The 16,809-nt window shown below is 41.2% G+C and overlaps 2 protein-coding genes across 7 annotated transcripts in view; one reads left to right on the forward strand and one right to left on the reverse strand.

Moving 5' to 3' along the window:
- The window catches only part of LOC137243996 (uncharacterized), a 53,103-nt gene extending 45,044 nt beyond the window's left edge, over nucleotides 1-8,059 (reverse strand). Inside the window, exon 1 of the mRNA XM_067772384.1 lies at nucleotides 7,421-8,059. Coding sequence (XP_067628485.1) covers nucleotides 7,421-7,772 — 352 coding nt within the window. The 5' untranslated portion in view covers nucleotides 7,773-8,059. The remainder of the gene's footprint in view (nucleotides 1-7,420) is intronic.
- Fak (protein tyrosine kinase 2 Fak) overlaps nucleotides 1-16,809 on the forward strand; it is a 221,391-nt gene that overhangs the window by 176,031 nt on the left and 28,551 nt on the right. For all 6 annotated transcript variants that reach the window (XM_067772376.1, XM_067772374.1, XM_067772379.1 and 3 more), the window contains 3 exons: nucleotides 7,798-7,930; nucleotides 8,060-8,201; nucleotides 8,266-8,470. In XM_067772376.1, coding sequence (XP_067628477.1) covers nucleotides 7,798-7,930; nucleotides 8,060-8,201; nucleotides 8,266-8,470 — 480 coding nt within the window. The remainder of the gene's footprint in view (nucleotides 1-7,797; nucleotides 7,931-8,059; nucleotides 8,202-8,265; nucleotides 8,471-16,809) is intronic.

Below are 16,809 nucleotides of genomic sequence, written 5' to 3' on the forward strand. Positions count from 1 at the left end.
GTAATCTATGCACATCCTCCACGTGCCCTGTTTTTTGCGGACTAGCACGATTGGCGAGCTGTACGCGCTTTGTGATGGTTCTATTCTTCCTCCGGCTAATAGCTCGTCTACCTCTTCGTTGATTACTTGTTGCATGGCCGGGTTGCGGGGGTAGTATCGTTGCTTCAGCGGTCGGTTGTGTTTGAGACGAATCGTATGCTCGTCTGCTGTGCTTGGTCCGATGATTTCGCCAAACCGCTTTTGGTGATGCGCCAGGAAGTTTCCTAGTTCCGTGTTTTGTTCGTCGCTCAGGTGTTCTCGGCTCGTCAATGTACATAGCGTATCCAGTTCGGGTGCTCTCTTGGTCACGATGGCCTCTAGCGGCTGGCCATCCAGCGTGAGGATGATTCCCCTCTTTCTTAGGAAGTCCATTCCGAGGATTACCTGTTCGGCCAAGTTTGGGATAACGGACAGCATCGCGTCTGTGGCTCGTCCTTGATACACAATCCTTGCCGGGTAGGAATTCGAGGTAAAGACGCACGTTTGGTCTGCCAGCTGGATACTTCGCTTGTTGGGGCGTGCCTTGATGTTGTTTTTTTCTAGGTGTTTCCGTACGGTGTCATCTATATAGGATAGGGTGGCGCCGGTGTCCACTAGTGCGCGCACGCTCATGTCATCGATGACCACTGGTATATAGAATCGGCCATCTACTTGTGTTTTTGCGGTTGATTTGCTGGCGGGTGGTTCTCTCGGCTTCTCTGATCGGACGTACGGTGCTTGGCGGCTTCCTTTAATAGCGTTGGACGGCGTTCGGGATGCGTTATCGGTAATTGGGCTAGTCGGAGGGCATGGGCAGTCCCTGGAGAGGACGTTGTCTTGGCCACACCGGGAGCAGAACTTCATCCAGGGGCCCTTACATTGGAAGCGGTGGTGTCCGCGTTCCTTGCAGCGCCAACAGCACTCTTTGCTGTCGTATTCCATGGGTAGGTGGTATAGGCTGTGGGCCACCATTTTTCCCTGTTTCGCTTCCTCGCCTCTTAACAGCTCATACTCTTCCGTTAGCTCCAGGAGCTCCTCGATCGTCCTAAACTCGCTGCGTTTGACGAAAAGGCGGTATTCCACGCGTAGACCATCATAGATCCGTTCGAGGTGATTCTCTTCGCACATCGTCGGGTGTTGGCGGATCAGCGTTTCCAGTGCGAGGATGTAGTCCTTGGCCTTCTCTCGGCCTTGCTGTTTGCGTTGTCGGATGGCCTCTTCCAAATGTCGTATGTGTCGCTTAGTTAGAAAAAAATTTTGCACCTCCCTCCGCAGATCGCTCCAGCGGTGTATGTGTTGCTTACGGACGCGGTACCATTGCAGTGCTTTCCCACGTAGAAGCTCCGGCAGTGTTGGGAGGAGTCGGTCGACGGGGATGCGGTAGCATTCGGCAAGCTCCTCTATCCTCTCAAGAAATTCGTGCAGTGACTCCTCCCCCGAAAAGTGCAAGTCCCAGTGGCGAACGGTATTCATAAGTTCACCGTCGCTCATTTCGTCTCGTTTCGGTAATGCGTTCTCTCCCTTTCCTCCGTGCGGCTGTGGGCTGTGGATCTGGATTGAAGGGATCGGCTTTGTTGTTGGCTGGGGTAGCGTAGCGAACTTCCCCTCTTCCTCGTTCACTTCTCGTTCCAGCTCTTTCAACAGGTCTTCACTCGATTTCCTGGCGCGTTTCGCTCGCACGTAAGTACTCAGGGCGCGACGCAGCTCGGCTACGGTTTGGCCTTCCACGTCGATTCGGTGTTCCTTACACTCCTCGATCAGCTTCTCCTTCCTAAGTGGGTAGATCCAATTGAGCGAGTCGGTGTTCAGCAGCGTGCCTTCCGGAGCCTGTGTGTGTGTTTTTTCTAGCGATGTGTTCGTTGAACCCGCCCCGGCAGTGTTGGTGGTGGTTGCAGTTGTTTTTCCACGGTCATCTGCGGAGGAGGGTCCCTGCTCGGGCGCCATTTATGAGGTGGGTTCTGTCTAAGGCTGGGGTAACGCTCAGTCAATCCAGAGTCGAGTAAAGGTCCCACAAACCCCTACTGAATAAATACACAATATTTATGTGTTACGAACACACGCACACACGGCTGGAGATATTAGGCGAACAGCAGCTTTCCGTCGCAAGATAGCGAGGGGGGCGGAGCGTCGACTAACGGCCGTTGCAGTAGAGGAGGTTCGGTAGGGCGGCTGAACGGTCGGGTAACGGACGGACTGGTACGGCGGTACGGAAGCAGCGGCGGGATAGAAGCAACGGCTTAACTGCGGTAGGATGGCAAGCGGCCAACGGTCGTCGTCGCAGTGGCGGGACGGATGCAGCGGCTTAACGGCGGTAGGATGGCGGACGGTCAACGGACGTCGTAGCAGCGGCGTGACGGATGCAGCGGCTTAACGGCGGTAGGGTGGCGAACGGCCAACGGTCGTCGTAGCAGCGGCGTGTCGGATGCAGCGGCTTAACGGCGGTAGGATGGCGGACGGCCAACGGACGTCGTAGCAGCGGCGTGACGGATGCAGCGGCTTAACGGCGGTAGGATGGCGGACGGCCAACGGACGTCGTAGCACCGGCGTGACGGATGCAGCGGCTTAACGGCGGTAGGATGGCGGACGGCCAACGGACGTCGTAGCAGCGGCGTGACGGATGCAGCGGCCTAACGGCGGTAGGATGGCGAGCGGCCAACGGTCGTTGTAGCGGCGGCGGCACCAGAGGGGGACGATGCGGCGGTGGGCTACGGAGCGCGTACCAGGGCCGTGGTGAGAGGGGAGATGGGCTGGCGACGGGGTTTACCTGGACAGCGGCAGAGTGTTCCGGGCGGGATAGGATGGGCGTACCAGCGGACTTGTATTGGTCGGTCGGCTTCGGCAGGATCGGGCTGATCGAACGTCTTCGGCAGGCTCGGTAATCGGCGGGGTCAGTCACCTGCGGGAGAAACACTCCCGCTGGCTCGCCTGCGAGGACTCGGGTTAGTGCTGGTTTCACCGCTGGACACCCCCGCCTCCCTACTTGCACACTAGTAGAAGGTGCGTAAGGGGGGTGGGGTTGTACCAGCCGAGACGCCGTGGGTCGACCCGTGGCGGAGGGGAAGTGCACCTTAACGGCACAGCGGTAGCCCCTTGTGCGCACGCATCGGCTCACGGCCGAAACCAGAGCTGCGGAGAGGGGGTCGTGCGGTCGTTCGGGCGGCGAGTCATTCCTTACCAGACCAGGACGACGGTGGGAAGGGTAGTCCGAAGACACCACTCGCGTCATCCTGGTGCAGCAGGGGGTGACTCGCGCCACGGCCGCACCCTCTTCTCCCCAGCTAACTAGAGGGAGTGGTTCCTCCGCTCCGGCCAGCCTACTAAAATCAGAGCTGAGGGGGGAGGGGGTTATTTGGTCATTAAGGCACCGGGCCGCTCAACACCAGGGTGGGCGACGGAGGGAAGGATAGTCCGAAGGCACCACTCGCGTCGTCCAGCCCAGGTGAAGGGTGACTCGCGCCATGACAGCGCCCCTTCCGCTCAGTCCGAGCCGCGGGGGAGGGGGGTTATTTGGTCATTAAGGCAGCGGGCCGCTCAACACCAGGGTGGGCGACGGAGGGAAGGATAGTCCGAAGACACCACTCGCGTCGTCCAACTCTGGTGGAGGGTGACCCGCGCCATGACAGCGCCCCCTTCCACTCGGCTAGCTAGCCGGAGTGGCAATTTTGTCTTTAAAAAGACAACCACTCCCGCTGGCTCACCTGCGAGGACTGAATTGCAAAAATGCAAATTCAATGTTTATATGGGTGGTGCCGCAAACTGGTTGAGAAGTCAACGCACCATTATTGTGCTTTTTCATTCGTTTGCTATCAGTGGTTGTTGACTATGCTATACAAGTGGTTTTGGCTATGCTATAGAAACTGGTTGAGAAGTCAACGCACCATTATTGTGCTTTTTCATTGGTTTGCTACTAGTGGTTGTTGACTATGCTATACAGGCATAAGTACAAGTGGTTTATTGTAACGCTACGTTACACTACTTTTCCCCATAACCGGTTTCCGCTTTTTCGAACATTGTTCAGAATAAGAAGAAATGGAGAAGTGAAAAAACTCACAAGGTATTTTTATTTAGAATAAGAGGAATGGGAGAAGGGAAAAAACTAGCACGGAATTTTTGTTTAGAATTGGGCTGAATATTATTCGGACAGTACATGAGAAAATGGGTCATTTATTGACAAAACACTTAGTAAAGTAAAGCTGTATTACTGGTTTCCAAACATGAGATTGAAAGTGGACAAGTTCATTAAAAATTGTTTGAAGTGCATAATGTATGCTTCGCCTCCACAAGCTAGAGAAAGGATGTTGTATCCTATTCCTAAAACCCCTCTGCCGTTTGACACTATACATATAGATCACTTTGGTCCACTGCCGTCAATTAGGTCAAAGCGAATGTATATTTTAGTGGTCGTTGATGCATTTACAAAGCTCGTTAAGCTTTACCCGACAAATTCCACGAGCACCCGCGAAGTCACGGCTGCTCTGGATAAGTACTTCAGTTATTATAGGCGACCGAGGCGAATTGTAAGCGATCGGGGAACTTGTTTTACCTCTTTGGAATTTGGTTACTTTTTGTCAAAACGAAATATAGTTCATGTTAAAGTGGCAGTTGCCTCGCCTCAAGCGAATGGACAAGTAGAGAGAGTAAATAGAATATTAAAAACAATGTTAGGTAAATTAACTAATGAAATAAATAATGAAGATTGGGTTCAGAAGTTACTCGAAGTGGAATATGCCATAAATAATTCAGTTCACAGCACTTGCCTAGAAACTTCTAGTAGACTATTATTTGGTGTTGAACAACGTGTTGTGATAGTGGGCGAGTTTACTGAATTTTTCCAAGATTGTGTCCAGATGAGGAGCGAAATCTAGTTCAGATAAGGAAAAATCATCTGAGGGTATTAAAGATAGACAAGAATACGAAACCAAGCGGGCTTCTAATAGTAGTCATGGGGCTAGAAATTATAAAATAGGGGAATATGTGGTTATAAGGAACGTAGACACTATTGTTGGAAGTAATAAGAAGTTTATACCTCATTATAGAGGACCGTATGTAATACATAAAAGCTTGGGCAACGACAGATATGTCATTCGTGATATCAGAATTGCCAGATTACTCAATTGCCATATGATGATGTTGTATAGGCTCATCGGATAAGAGAGTGGCGGAAGCCACCAGACGAATCCATTAAGGAGTCAGATAATGACGCTTTGGAAACCAACCCTAATATCTAAGTTTTATATATATGATCGAGGACGATTTGTTGTCAGAATTGGCCGAGTTGTAAGGCGATGAAGAAATGTATCAAATGTAATTTAAAATATTTAAACAACTTTAAACATTAATATAAATTTATTTAATTAAACTTTAATTTTAAGTTATATGACCGGGGACCGTCTTGGTCAGGTTGGCCGAGTTGTAAGCAACAATATTTACTTGCTCCTTCAACAACCTTAATGCGTTTGTAATTTAAATGAAATATATTATTTGTAACGAGATACTGTAGTTCATACAACTCTGAGTCAATGTAAAATATGTATATTGTGAATATGGAAAAAATGCAACCTTGAATAATGAAAAAAGGAAAGAAGAAGAGACTTCCGTGACGTGTTTCGTTTAATAAATATAATCTATGCCATCCTACAAAGGAGGCAAGAATTAGTACATTTTACAACACATTTTATACATCATACATACTTTAATTGCCATTGAATGAACGAAAAAATTCCTCACAAACTTTCTGAACTTGAATTGTAATTTTCTGAACTTGAAATGTATTTTTCTGAACTTGAATTGTAATTTTCTGAACTTAAATTGGAATTTCTGAACTTGAATTGTAACTTTCTAATTTTGAATTGTAAATTTCTGAACTTGAATTGTAATTTTCTGAACTTGAATTGAAAACTCTGAACTTGAATTGTAAATTTCTGAATTTAAATTGGAAATTCTGAACTTGAATTATAATTTTCTGAACATAAACTGGAAAAGGTGTAGATGTTGACAAAAAAACAAATATTTGTCAATATTTTTAAACTTGGAAACAAGGCGACCAGGTGGTGGCAAAGCGAATTCAACCAATTCTCTGTGCTGAAGAATGTCAAGTCAAAAGAAAATTTTCATTGATTTCTATTAACTGACATTAAAGTACAAGGCGCTGCATGGAAAATAATGAAGAAGAAGCAATCAGCTGTTGGGGTAACAACACTTGGTACTGAATTCGCCTTGGGCAAATCTATACAAGGTGATGGCAAAGCGAATTCAGCCAATTCGCCGTGTAGAAGAACGTCAAGTCAAAAGAAAATGTTCATTGATTTCGATTACCTAACATATTGTTGTACAAGGCTTTGTATGGAAAATTATCAGAAGAAGCAATCAGCTGTTGGGTAAAAACACCTGGTACTGAACTCGCCAACAGCTGATTGCATCTTCTTGATTATTTTCCATACAAGGCCTTGGACTACAACATGTCAGTTAATCGAAATCAAAGAAAATTTTCTTTTGACCTGACATTCTTCAGCACGGCGAATTGGTTGTATTCGCTTTGCCACCACCTGGTATCGATTCGCCTTGGCTGCATTTAAGCCGCTTTTGGAATTCTCTAAGAGCTCGTTAGAACTGCAGCCATTCTTAATTTAGTCTATGTATGTATGAAATGAAGAATTTATATATGTAAATACATATACCATAAAAAAACTTGGTAACGTTTTACAAGACGGTGCACCACATAATTTTTATCAAAAGTTATCAAAGGTGGTATCAAAAGACGCGTCTCGACCTCCATTTAAATTTAAATTTGTATTTCTGTCAAAAGATATAAGCAAGAAATCGGTTCAAATTATCATGTGGTTGTTTTTTGCCAGATTTGTTGTACACACACACTCTAATGCACAAAAGTGTGCTGCGCGCATTTAATTTTATCCCCAAACCGGTGTTGGACCCACCCAGGGTTATTTTTTATAGGCGCTTCCGAAGGCCGCCAACGCAGAAAGGTGTTTAATGCAAAAAAAACTATGGATCCGGCCCCATATTTCGGACCCTGTCGGGTCATTTTACCGTTTTTTGTAAATAAATTTCGACAGAAATAAAATTTTTGATTTCCGCTTTCGGATTCTTAGAATTGAGGTCGAGACGCATCTTTTGATACCACCTTTGATAATTTTTGATAAAAATTAGGTGGTGTACTACCGTCTTGTAAAACGTTACCAAAAACTTTATTCGTCCGTAATTGGATTACAATGCAAGTTACCGGATGAATAGGGACATCCTTCCTATTTAATGATTTAAAATAGTTTTTTGACTAAGCTTCAATACCCCGCCAACGTTCAAAACCTTTTTTTTGTTAAATTAAGCGGCAAACTTAAGTAAGTTCCCTCCAATTAAAAGCTTCACTGCGGAAGTTTTATATTACCTTTTATACACGCTTGCATATCCTTATATTCTTGAAGATTCATCGGTAATGGTGCACATCTGAAGCCGGCCGGAAATAATTTCTCTAAACGTATGAAACGATTGCCCGTTGCGTATAGTAAAGGCAAACAGACATTTTCTCTTAATCGTGACTTTAACCATTTATCAAAATACAAATCCTTCATTAAGATTTCATCTTTTTTTGCACCCTCAATATCACGCCAATAAAGTATGGTAGGGGTTGGCGAGAGATCTTTATATGCCCATTTTTTATTTGGCCATCGACAATATCTATCCCAACCAACACCATATTCAACACGAAAATTAACATCAGACTCCGGATAGCAACGCATACTATTTTCGTTTATTTTTGTTTAGATTAAAGCGTGGAACGCTTCTCTTATACTGCTATCAGCTATCAACAGCTTTAAGTTATTTGGAATCAAAGAAATTTGTACATAGAGATATTGCGGCACGGAATGTGCTAGTCAGCTCACCAACATGTATTAAGGTAATTAAATAGCGATATTTACATGAATTTAGATAATAAAATTTTTTTTATATGTACAATGTTTTTTGTCGATTTTTTATAAATTTTTTTTTCCAAATGCTTGTCTATTTCAATACGTTATTCTCTTAGCTTGCTGATTTTGGTCTCTCACGTTGGGTGTCGGATCAATCGTATTATCATTCGAGTATGTGTATATTACCCATAAAATGGATGGCACCAGAGTCAATCAACTTTCGTAGATTCACAAATGCAAGCGATGTCTGGATGTTTGGTATTACGCTAATTATTTATTTATTTATATAAATTGATGTGTTTATTTTTTTATTCGATTTCAGGCGTTTGTACGTGGGAAATACTTATGTTGGGCGTTAAACCTTTTCAGGGTATCAAAAATAGTGATATCATTACCAAACTGGAAAATGGCGAACGTTTGCCATTACCGAAAGATTGTCCGCCTCGTTTATATTCGCTTATGTCGCAATGTTGGGCTCATGAACCGTCGAAACGGCCTACATTTCAAAGAATTAAGGAAACTCTATAGTAAGTTCAAATCATATCTTCTTAATACATATTTATGTAGTCAAATTGAAATCAAGTTTTATTGGTTTAAACATCATCATTAATAAGCGCTTAACCGCTTAAGCGATTTTGGCCGTATTGTTTTAAACATGATTCTAAATTAAGCATCATTTTAAGTATGCTATAGTAAACTTGAACACTGTTTTATCTCTAAAAAAGTATCTTATAAACTATATTTGCAATAATTTTTATTTTATTTTTGAGATCCTCTCAACATAAGCTTAAAATTTGGGGGCGGGCTTTTGCAAGTTTTTTATTTCGTATGGGGACTCGTAATGTCCACCCCACTTCAGATTCAGACCGTCTTGCTACTGGCGTTTCGTCTTTTCGGGCCTATTCTAGCGATGTCCGCTATGAGCCCAAAATTATTAGAAATCAACTACAAACTTGTGCTGTGAAGTTGCAACAAATTGTTTGATACAAATTAAGAAGCCCTGCCTGCCAAATATCATGAACTAAGTTTTCAATAATACCATGACAAATTTGTAAAATAATTCGCAGAAGGATCATTTTGCACTAAATCGAGTGTACGTAAGACAGTAGACGTGTCCAGTAATCGCAACTGTTGATCAATCGTGATAACTTGTTGTTGTTGTAGCAGTGCTTCGCCCCATCGAATAGGTGTGACCGATCACAAATTGTCATCAATATCCTCTAACGGGAGTCCAAGGAAACTTGATGTTTCAACAAGGGTGTTAGACGCGTTGGTTCCACATTACAATTGAAGAGATGGTGTCATGTGGGGACACATTGCAAGCAGGGCATACATTTTGTATGTCGGGGTTGATTCTGGATAGGTAAGAGTTTAACTTGTTACAGTATCCAGATCGAAGTTGAGCTAGAGTGACTCGCGTTTCCCTAGGGAGTGTGCGTTCCTCTTCTGCTAGTTTCGGGTATTGTTCTTTGGATACAGGATTCACCGGTCAATTCCTGACATAGAGATCCGACGCCTGTTTGTTGAGTTCACTGAGGACCTGCTTGTGTTTTTTGGCTTCATACGGCTGTGTTCATCGGTGCCGTATTTCCTCATAATGCTTACGGAGATGACTCCTTAAGCCCCTGGGCGGTGTTGGTTCATCAATCAGATGTCTGTTGTGATAACTTCTGAACGCACCGTTGATCCACTCAACTTTTTGGATTTTAAGTCAAATTTCTGAGCATATTTTCCTTCGCTATATTCACTCAACGTGTTTACATATTTGAATGCCTTGCAGCTCCTTGACATTATAAAGTTTTGGTTATGTATTTGATTCAATGACAAGAGGTTTACTCGATTGACAAAAGTTGTGACATTTGCAGCCTTCTTGCTCCCAAACTGGACTGGCATCCGTAACTGCGCTGTTTCTTTGTAAACTTATGAAAAATATTAGTAGTAGAAATAGGACGCAAATTATTTACAAATACCAGATAAGTACTGGGGGCCTACTCTGTATTGCGATGCGAAAGAAAAAATACGCGAAATCGCAAAATCGGTACTCTGTATCTTGACATTCGCATGTATATTTTGACTTTCGCATTCACATTTTGCCCATTCGCAATTTTTCTCCCTTTTCGCATTGCCGGCACTCTGTAAAGCGAAAGCGAATGTCAAACAGCATTCATTTTCGCATTTTTCTTGCTACAAGTAATAGGCATTCGCATTGTTCAAATATGTAAGTATTAATTGATGATTTTATAAATTGATATCTTTATATTCATTTAAAAATATATAGGACAACTCAAAAAACAAAACAAACACAAAAGCAACAATTTGTAATCCTAGTGGACTTAAAATACATAAATAAATAACAAATCGGAACCACTTTTTTATAAAGCATTTCTATTTGAAATCATGTCATTTTTTATTTGTTCTCTGATACAACTAGCAATATTTCCCATTCTATGATTTTCCACATATTTATCACGTTCACTTCTTCCAGTTCAATTTCTGAACTGGGAGGATTTCTTCATTTAAATCAATCCTTTCTTCATTTAAATCGTTCCATAATGCTACAGAATCCTTTTTTTAATTTGTTCAACAAAAGTTAATCGTTTGCCGAAATTGTAATCGCCTTGTTTCTTTTGTTCTCTTTCTTTGAGTTTGGTCAGTGATGCATACTCAAGCAAAAAATTTGCGAAAAATAAAAAAGCGACATTGTTAGCGATGCGATAGCGCTACAGAGTTCCAATTACCTTTCGCATCGCAATTTATTTTCGCATCGCACTGCCTTTCGCATCGCAATACAGAGTAGGCCCCCTGAGCTGCATAATTCCTTAGTATTATTTTTCTGATTTTAGGCAAACTTATAAAATATACCACGATCTACTAGTGGAGCTGAACAAAGGAAATTTTATGAAAACTACGGAGTCTTGTACTTTCGTAAACCGTAAATTAAAATTTAAATTCATGTTTTAACATCAAAACTCGACTACAAAATCGAGTCATGTAAAAATGCCACACGCCCTATCTTAAAATATTTTTCAAAAATTGCCCACCTCAGGGTTTGTTTAAAAAGCACCCTACCTCAGAATTGGGTTAAAGAACGCCCTAGGTAAGAGTTTTTTTTTTTATAAACGCCCTATCTGATGTGAAAATGTATTGTTTGCTAAGATTTTTGAAATAACTTCTGAGATGTCGTGTTTTTGAATAAAATTCTTAGGTACGACGTTCTTCAAATACATTTTGACTTCAAATACATTCTGAAATAATGACAAAATCAATATAACTCTTCTTAATTTCACGAAATATTCAGTAAAAAATTAATACTTTTACCAAAACCTGTTGGAATTTACAAAATAATTTAGATACTAATATAATACTTGAGGTATTTTTCGACTACCATTTTCGCTGAAGGGGATTTAATTTTTCCCCTCATTCCTTGCTTCGTAAGCCATCCTAATTTTCAAATTTGTTGAGAGTTTCAAGGCTCTCTGTTATTAGGGAACAAACCTCTAGTAATTAAATCATGGTTATGTACTTATAATAAAATAGTGAAGTGTGATAAATAATGTAAGAAGTACCCATGGTTCAACTACAACAACATACCTTTGCTCAGATTGTCAAAATCTGCGTGTTGGTTTAGGCGAATGGAATGGACAGAAAACATAAAACTTTGCAATTCTTATGTGTTGTGGGGAAATAATGCGCTAAATTAGATACGTTTACTAAAAAAATAACTTAAAGTGATGTGAAACTATTTTTTTTATAAAACATTTACCACCACGGCAGTAAATAATTGTCAATGTGTTGGTTAAATTTTGCGTTTGTCATCTCCTTTTGACAATCCCTATAGCAGTGAAATGAAAAAAATAAAATCAGCTGTTGAGATGAGCCAACCATATAATTGAGCAATGGAAGTACCTTTCCTTAAAATTTAAGAATAATTATTTCATTTGGCAGTTAGGCCAATGCGCCGTTCATAAAGCAACATTTTTATCACAGAACTGACGGAAACAAGTTTGCAACATATCAATGCAAACTTCCTACAAAAATCTTTCGTGCATTACAGGCACATTCTGGCTCGTCTAAATAAAGGCGTGAGTACCAAGTACTTCTAAAATTCGCCGTGTAATCGTACAGGTGTACGTATGGAAATAAAGTTTTTTTAATTTAACTAGAGCTCGCCCAGGGGTTAGGTTAACCCACAACAGATTGAACTTTACCAGAAACAAATAAATCCAGGATTTTTGAGAAGGGCTTTGTTGGTTTCTTATTGGTAACAATCTAAAAGTTTTATAATCGGCTTATTATCGATAACGAATAATTATCGTCGACTTATCGGTTTGTAATCGGCTTGTCATTGCGGAGTCAGCGGCTTTTTATTGGCTTCTTATCGGCTTATCATAGAGGAGTTACACATTTGATTTAATATTAAAGTTTTATATGTATCTGTATCTTCACAAGACAATGATTCGTCGTTACAAACATATTGCATGTATATAATAAACTGGCAACACTCCGATAAGAAATCGAAATGGAAGTCCACCATCTTCTCTTTTCTTCCTTTACAGTGATGTATTTTTGCTTATTTTATTAATTAGTTGACATGGTTGCATTTATGATCTTATAACTCGGCCAGCCTGAAACTGTATCGACCTCGATACGTTATCTTAATTTCTATTTTTACTGTCATACATTTCTTAGTCTGATACAATTCGCTATTTGTATTCAGAGTTACAGCTCGCACTGTATTGACCTTGATACATTATAACTTAATTTCTATCTTCACTTTCGTACATTTCTTAATCTAATACCTAATCTAATACAATTCGCTATTTGTGTTCAGAGTTACAGCTCGCACTGTATTGACCTTGATACCTTATAACTTAATTTCTATCTTCACTATCGTACATTTCTTAATCTAATACCTAATCTAAATCTCGGCGGCCACCGTGGTGTGATGGTAGCGTGCTCCGCCTATCACACCGTATGCCCTGGGTTCAACTCCCGGGCAAAGCAACATCAAAATTTTAGAAATAAGATTTTCCAATTAGAAGAAAATTTTTCTAAGCGGGGTCGCCCCTCGGCAGTGTCTGGCAAGCGCTCCGATTGTATTTCTGCCATGAAAAGCTCTCAGTGAAAACTCATCTGCCTTGCAGATGCCGTTCGGAGTCGGCATAAAACATGTAGGTCCCGTCCGGCCAATTTGTAGGGAAAAATCAAGAGGAGCACGACGCAAATTGGAAGAGAAGCTCGGCCGGAGGTTATCGCGCCTTACATTTATTTTTTATTTTAATCTAAATCTAATACCTAATCTAATACAATTAGCTATTTGTGTTCAGAGTTACCGCTCGGCCAATCTGACACTGTAATCGACCTCGATACAGTATAACTTAATTTCTAACAAATATTAGTCTGGTTCTACTGTGAAATATTTTCTTTGAAAACGGCTCACTAATACCTTCAATTCATCAAGTGTTTTGGCCGGTAACAGTAGATGTACATTTGGCACTACATTGCCTATGCCGTCTATTATGAAATCGAAGATTTCTGTTTCGCATATGTTTGCCCGTTTTCCTATTGCCTGCATCAATATAACGTAGCAATGTAATGACTCGATCTTTTTGTCCCACTTGCGTCTTGCCAACATCTTATAAACTTCGTTCCTCTGTATCGGGACGTTAAATTCCGTCGTAAGGGCCTTTTTTAACTCGGCATAGCTTAACGCTTTGGTGGTGGTAAGGAAAACTTTGGCTGTTCCCACCAGGCAGCGACGAAAATCCAGCAATTTAAATCGTTCGTCTACTCTTGACGACTCCATTACTTCTTCGAAATCTTGAAGAAAATGTCCCACCGTCACTGATATATCATCAGCACTGAACTTGGGCATAGCATACTCTATATCGGCAAAATCCAGTCTACGTTGCTGTTGTACCCCAATACTAGCTCTTAGCTCGTCAATTTCTTTCATTAATTTTAACATTTCCATACGTTTTCGTAGCGCCACCAGTTCGTCATTCACACTTATGGTCGTGGCTCTTGCGTCAATTGGGGCAGAGTTTGATGGGGCGGCAGCAAAAACATCGTGAACGGCAGGTGTTGAATTGAATTCAACCAAAATATCAGTAGTAGACGCAGTTGGAACGGCAGTGGCGGCAGTATGAACGGCGGTGACGGCAGTGGCGGCAGCAAAAACATCGTGAACGGCAGGTGTTGAATTGAATTCAACCAAAACTTCGGTAGTAAAGACAGTTGGAACGGCAGTGGAGGCAGTATGAACGGCGGTGACGGCAGTGGCGGCAGAGCAGACAGTAGCGGCAGCAGAATAGACGGCAGTGGCGGCAGTAGAATCAATAAAAACGGCAGCGTTTATCTCAATCATTTCGTCCGGAATGTTCTCCAATAAATTTGTGTTCGGAGTGATATTCATCGTATTTGCGGAGCTATTTTCTCCCACGCCAACTATATTTTGCAGTAATCTGCGTAATTGTATAATGTTGGCAGTAGGAGGGAAATCCACATTATTTTCAGTTAAAACTTTGATAATGCCTTCTCGAGCATCCATTTTACAAAATAGATGTTTATAATAGTGCGCGAGGCTCGTTAACACACCTGAGATGTAACTTCTACCTTCGATGGTTAATAAAACAGCAGAAACGTCCGGATTAACTATCTTAATACTTTATTCTTCAGTCGTCAATCCAATAATGAACCGGAAGTCCACCACCTTCTCTTTTCTTCCTTTACAGTGATGTATTTTTCCTTATTCTATTAATTAGTTGACATGGTTGCATTTATGATCTTACAATGGTAAAAAATTACAAAAAGTATTCGGTATCTGAGCAAATTATTCGATTATTTGATGGTTGTCACCGAGGTGTGGTGTTAGCGCGCTCTGCCTACCACCCCGTCCCGCCAAATTGTACAACTAATAAATATTAGTTTGAAAAAACTACGCTTTTATACCTAACCGAACTATAAATTAGAATATAATTTTTAATTACGAAGATTTTGTGTTAATTTGGTAGAAAATTAAAATTCAATTAACTATAATAAAATTTAAGCTATTCACAGAATAATCAAATTCAGAGTAAAGGCTTGGTTTCCTCGAAAGCGGTGCCGCTATTTAACGGCCGTTACATAGCGTCAGAGTATGTTGCCAAATGATGCAGTGTAAAACTAATTATGTGTAAACTAAGAAGACGATGAAGTTCACCCTAACGTAATATAGCGGCAGGACATAAAATATGCCGGCCATCATGACGGTAGAAACTCGTTCATTACCGTTTTTTGCCACCGCTATTGTCAAAGCGGTGAACATTTTGTCAAATATTTAAGCCGTGGTTACTCACGAACGTACGTAGAAAAAACGTGTCAGCTGACACTACCTATCTTATGAGTGTGCAATATAAACGAAAACTCACCGACGTGCAACGCCCGTACGTACGTATCCCGGAACGTAGAAATCAAAACAATTTTGATTTTTTCCGTAACAACGTGTCAGCTGATCGCTCTCTCACTAGACAGAGTTGCCTAGTAAACTTTTGTGCGCTAATTTTTGACCGTTTGCAATTGTATGCAAAAACGCCTAATTAAAGTTTGAAAAATTGAGAAAATAATTCGAAATAATTATGTAAAAGTGCTGATTATAAATATTTAATCTATTTATACTTATTTAATAGTATACCGACCTTTTACAATATCAAAAATTAAATTGGAAAAAGTTGATGTTTCCATAAGCATACATGCAAAATGGTCAATGGCAACAGTGCTTATCTGTAAACAATACACACACAAATATGTTATGTACATGTACACAGCCGCACACATTGATTCCTACGGGCTTGAGAGTTCGGTCAAACGTGCTTCGTACGACAAACGTCCTTACGTACGGCACACGCCGGTGGGTAACTGCCGCATTATAAAATAAACAATATTTTTGAATGTGCAGTTAAAAAAATAAAAGGAAAAACTAAAAAAAAAGGAAAAATGTAAAATAAAATTTTGTGGATCGTCTGCCGTAAGTGTTCATAGTTTCCAACAAAGCGGAGCCGCTGAAAACGGTGAGTATACCGGGCGTTCTTTAGCGGTCGTAATAAAGCGACACCGCTTTCCAAGGAAACCAAGCCTTACAAGCCAACCTAATAAAACCGCACTGCGTTTTTTTAGCGCACGCAAACAACCGGCGTTTTTTGCCCTAACCCAAATAAGCATGCGTTGCGACAATGTAAAGCATGTGTGCAAACGTTAAATCTAAATGTCACGCAGAACAAAAATTGGAAATCGAGTTAGGTTTTCACGCAGCAAATTCAATTTGGGTTGCTCTCATACAAGTTGTATGTGCATGAGACATTTTTGACAGAAAATGACTTGCGTGCGTTTATATTAGGTTGGCTTGTTAAGCGTGAGGGTTCATTCAACTATATCTTCATAATGGTTGCAAATAAAATATTAGTAATATTTAATATATCAAACATCCCACACTTTTTCTCTGAATTTGGTCATTCTGCTAATAACTTAAATTTTATTATAGGTAATTTAATTTTGAGATTTGTGACTAAAAATTATTTTCTAATTTTATCAATAGCCATATTTTATAATTCTTAGTTCAGTTAGATATAAACGCGTAGTTTTTAATTTTTTCAAACTATTATTTATTTTCGAGTATGTTTAGTCGTCGGTCATAAGCTTGTGCGTATAGGACCTTGGCTGTTTGAACACCGACGATCCTGGGTTCACACCCCGGGCAAAGCAACATCAAAAATTTTAGAAACAAGTTTTCAACTTTTCAATTAGAAGAAAATTTTTCTAAGCGGGGTCGCCTTTCAGCAGTGTTTGGCAAGCACTCCTAGTGTATTTCTGCCATGAAAGGCTCTCAATG

The sequence above is a fragment of the Eurosta solidaginis genome, chromosome 3 (genome assembly GCF_040869045.1).
Source record: "Eurosta solidaginis isolate ZX-2024a chromosome 3, ASM4086904v1, whole genome shotgun sequence".
In the NCBI taxonomy this organism is placed as follows: domain Eukaryota; kingdom Metazoa; phylum Arthropoda; class Insecta; order Diptera; family Tephritidae; genus Eurosta; species Eurosta solidaginis.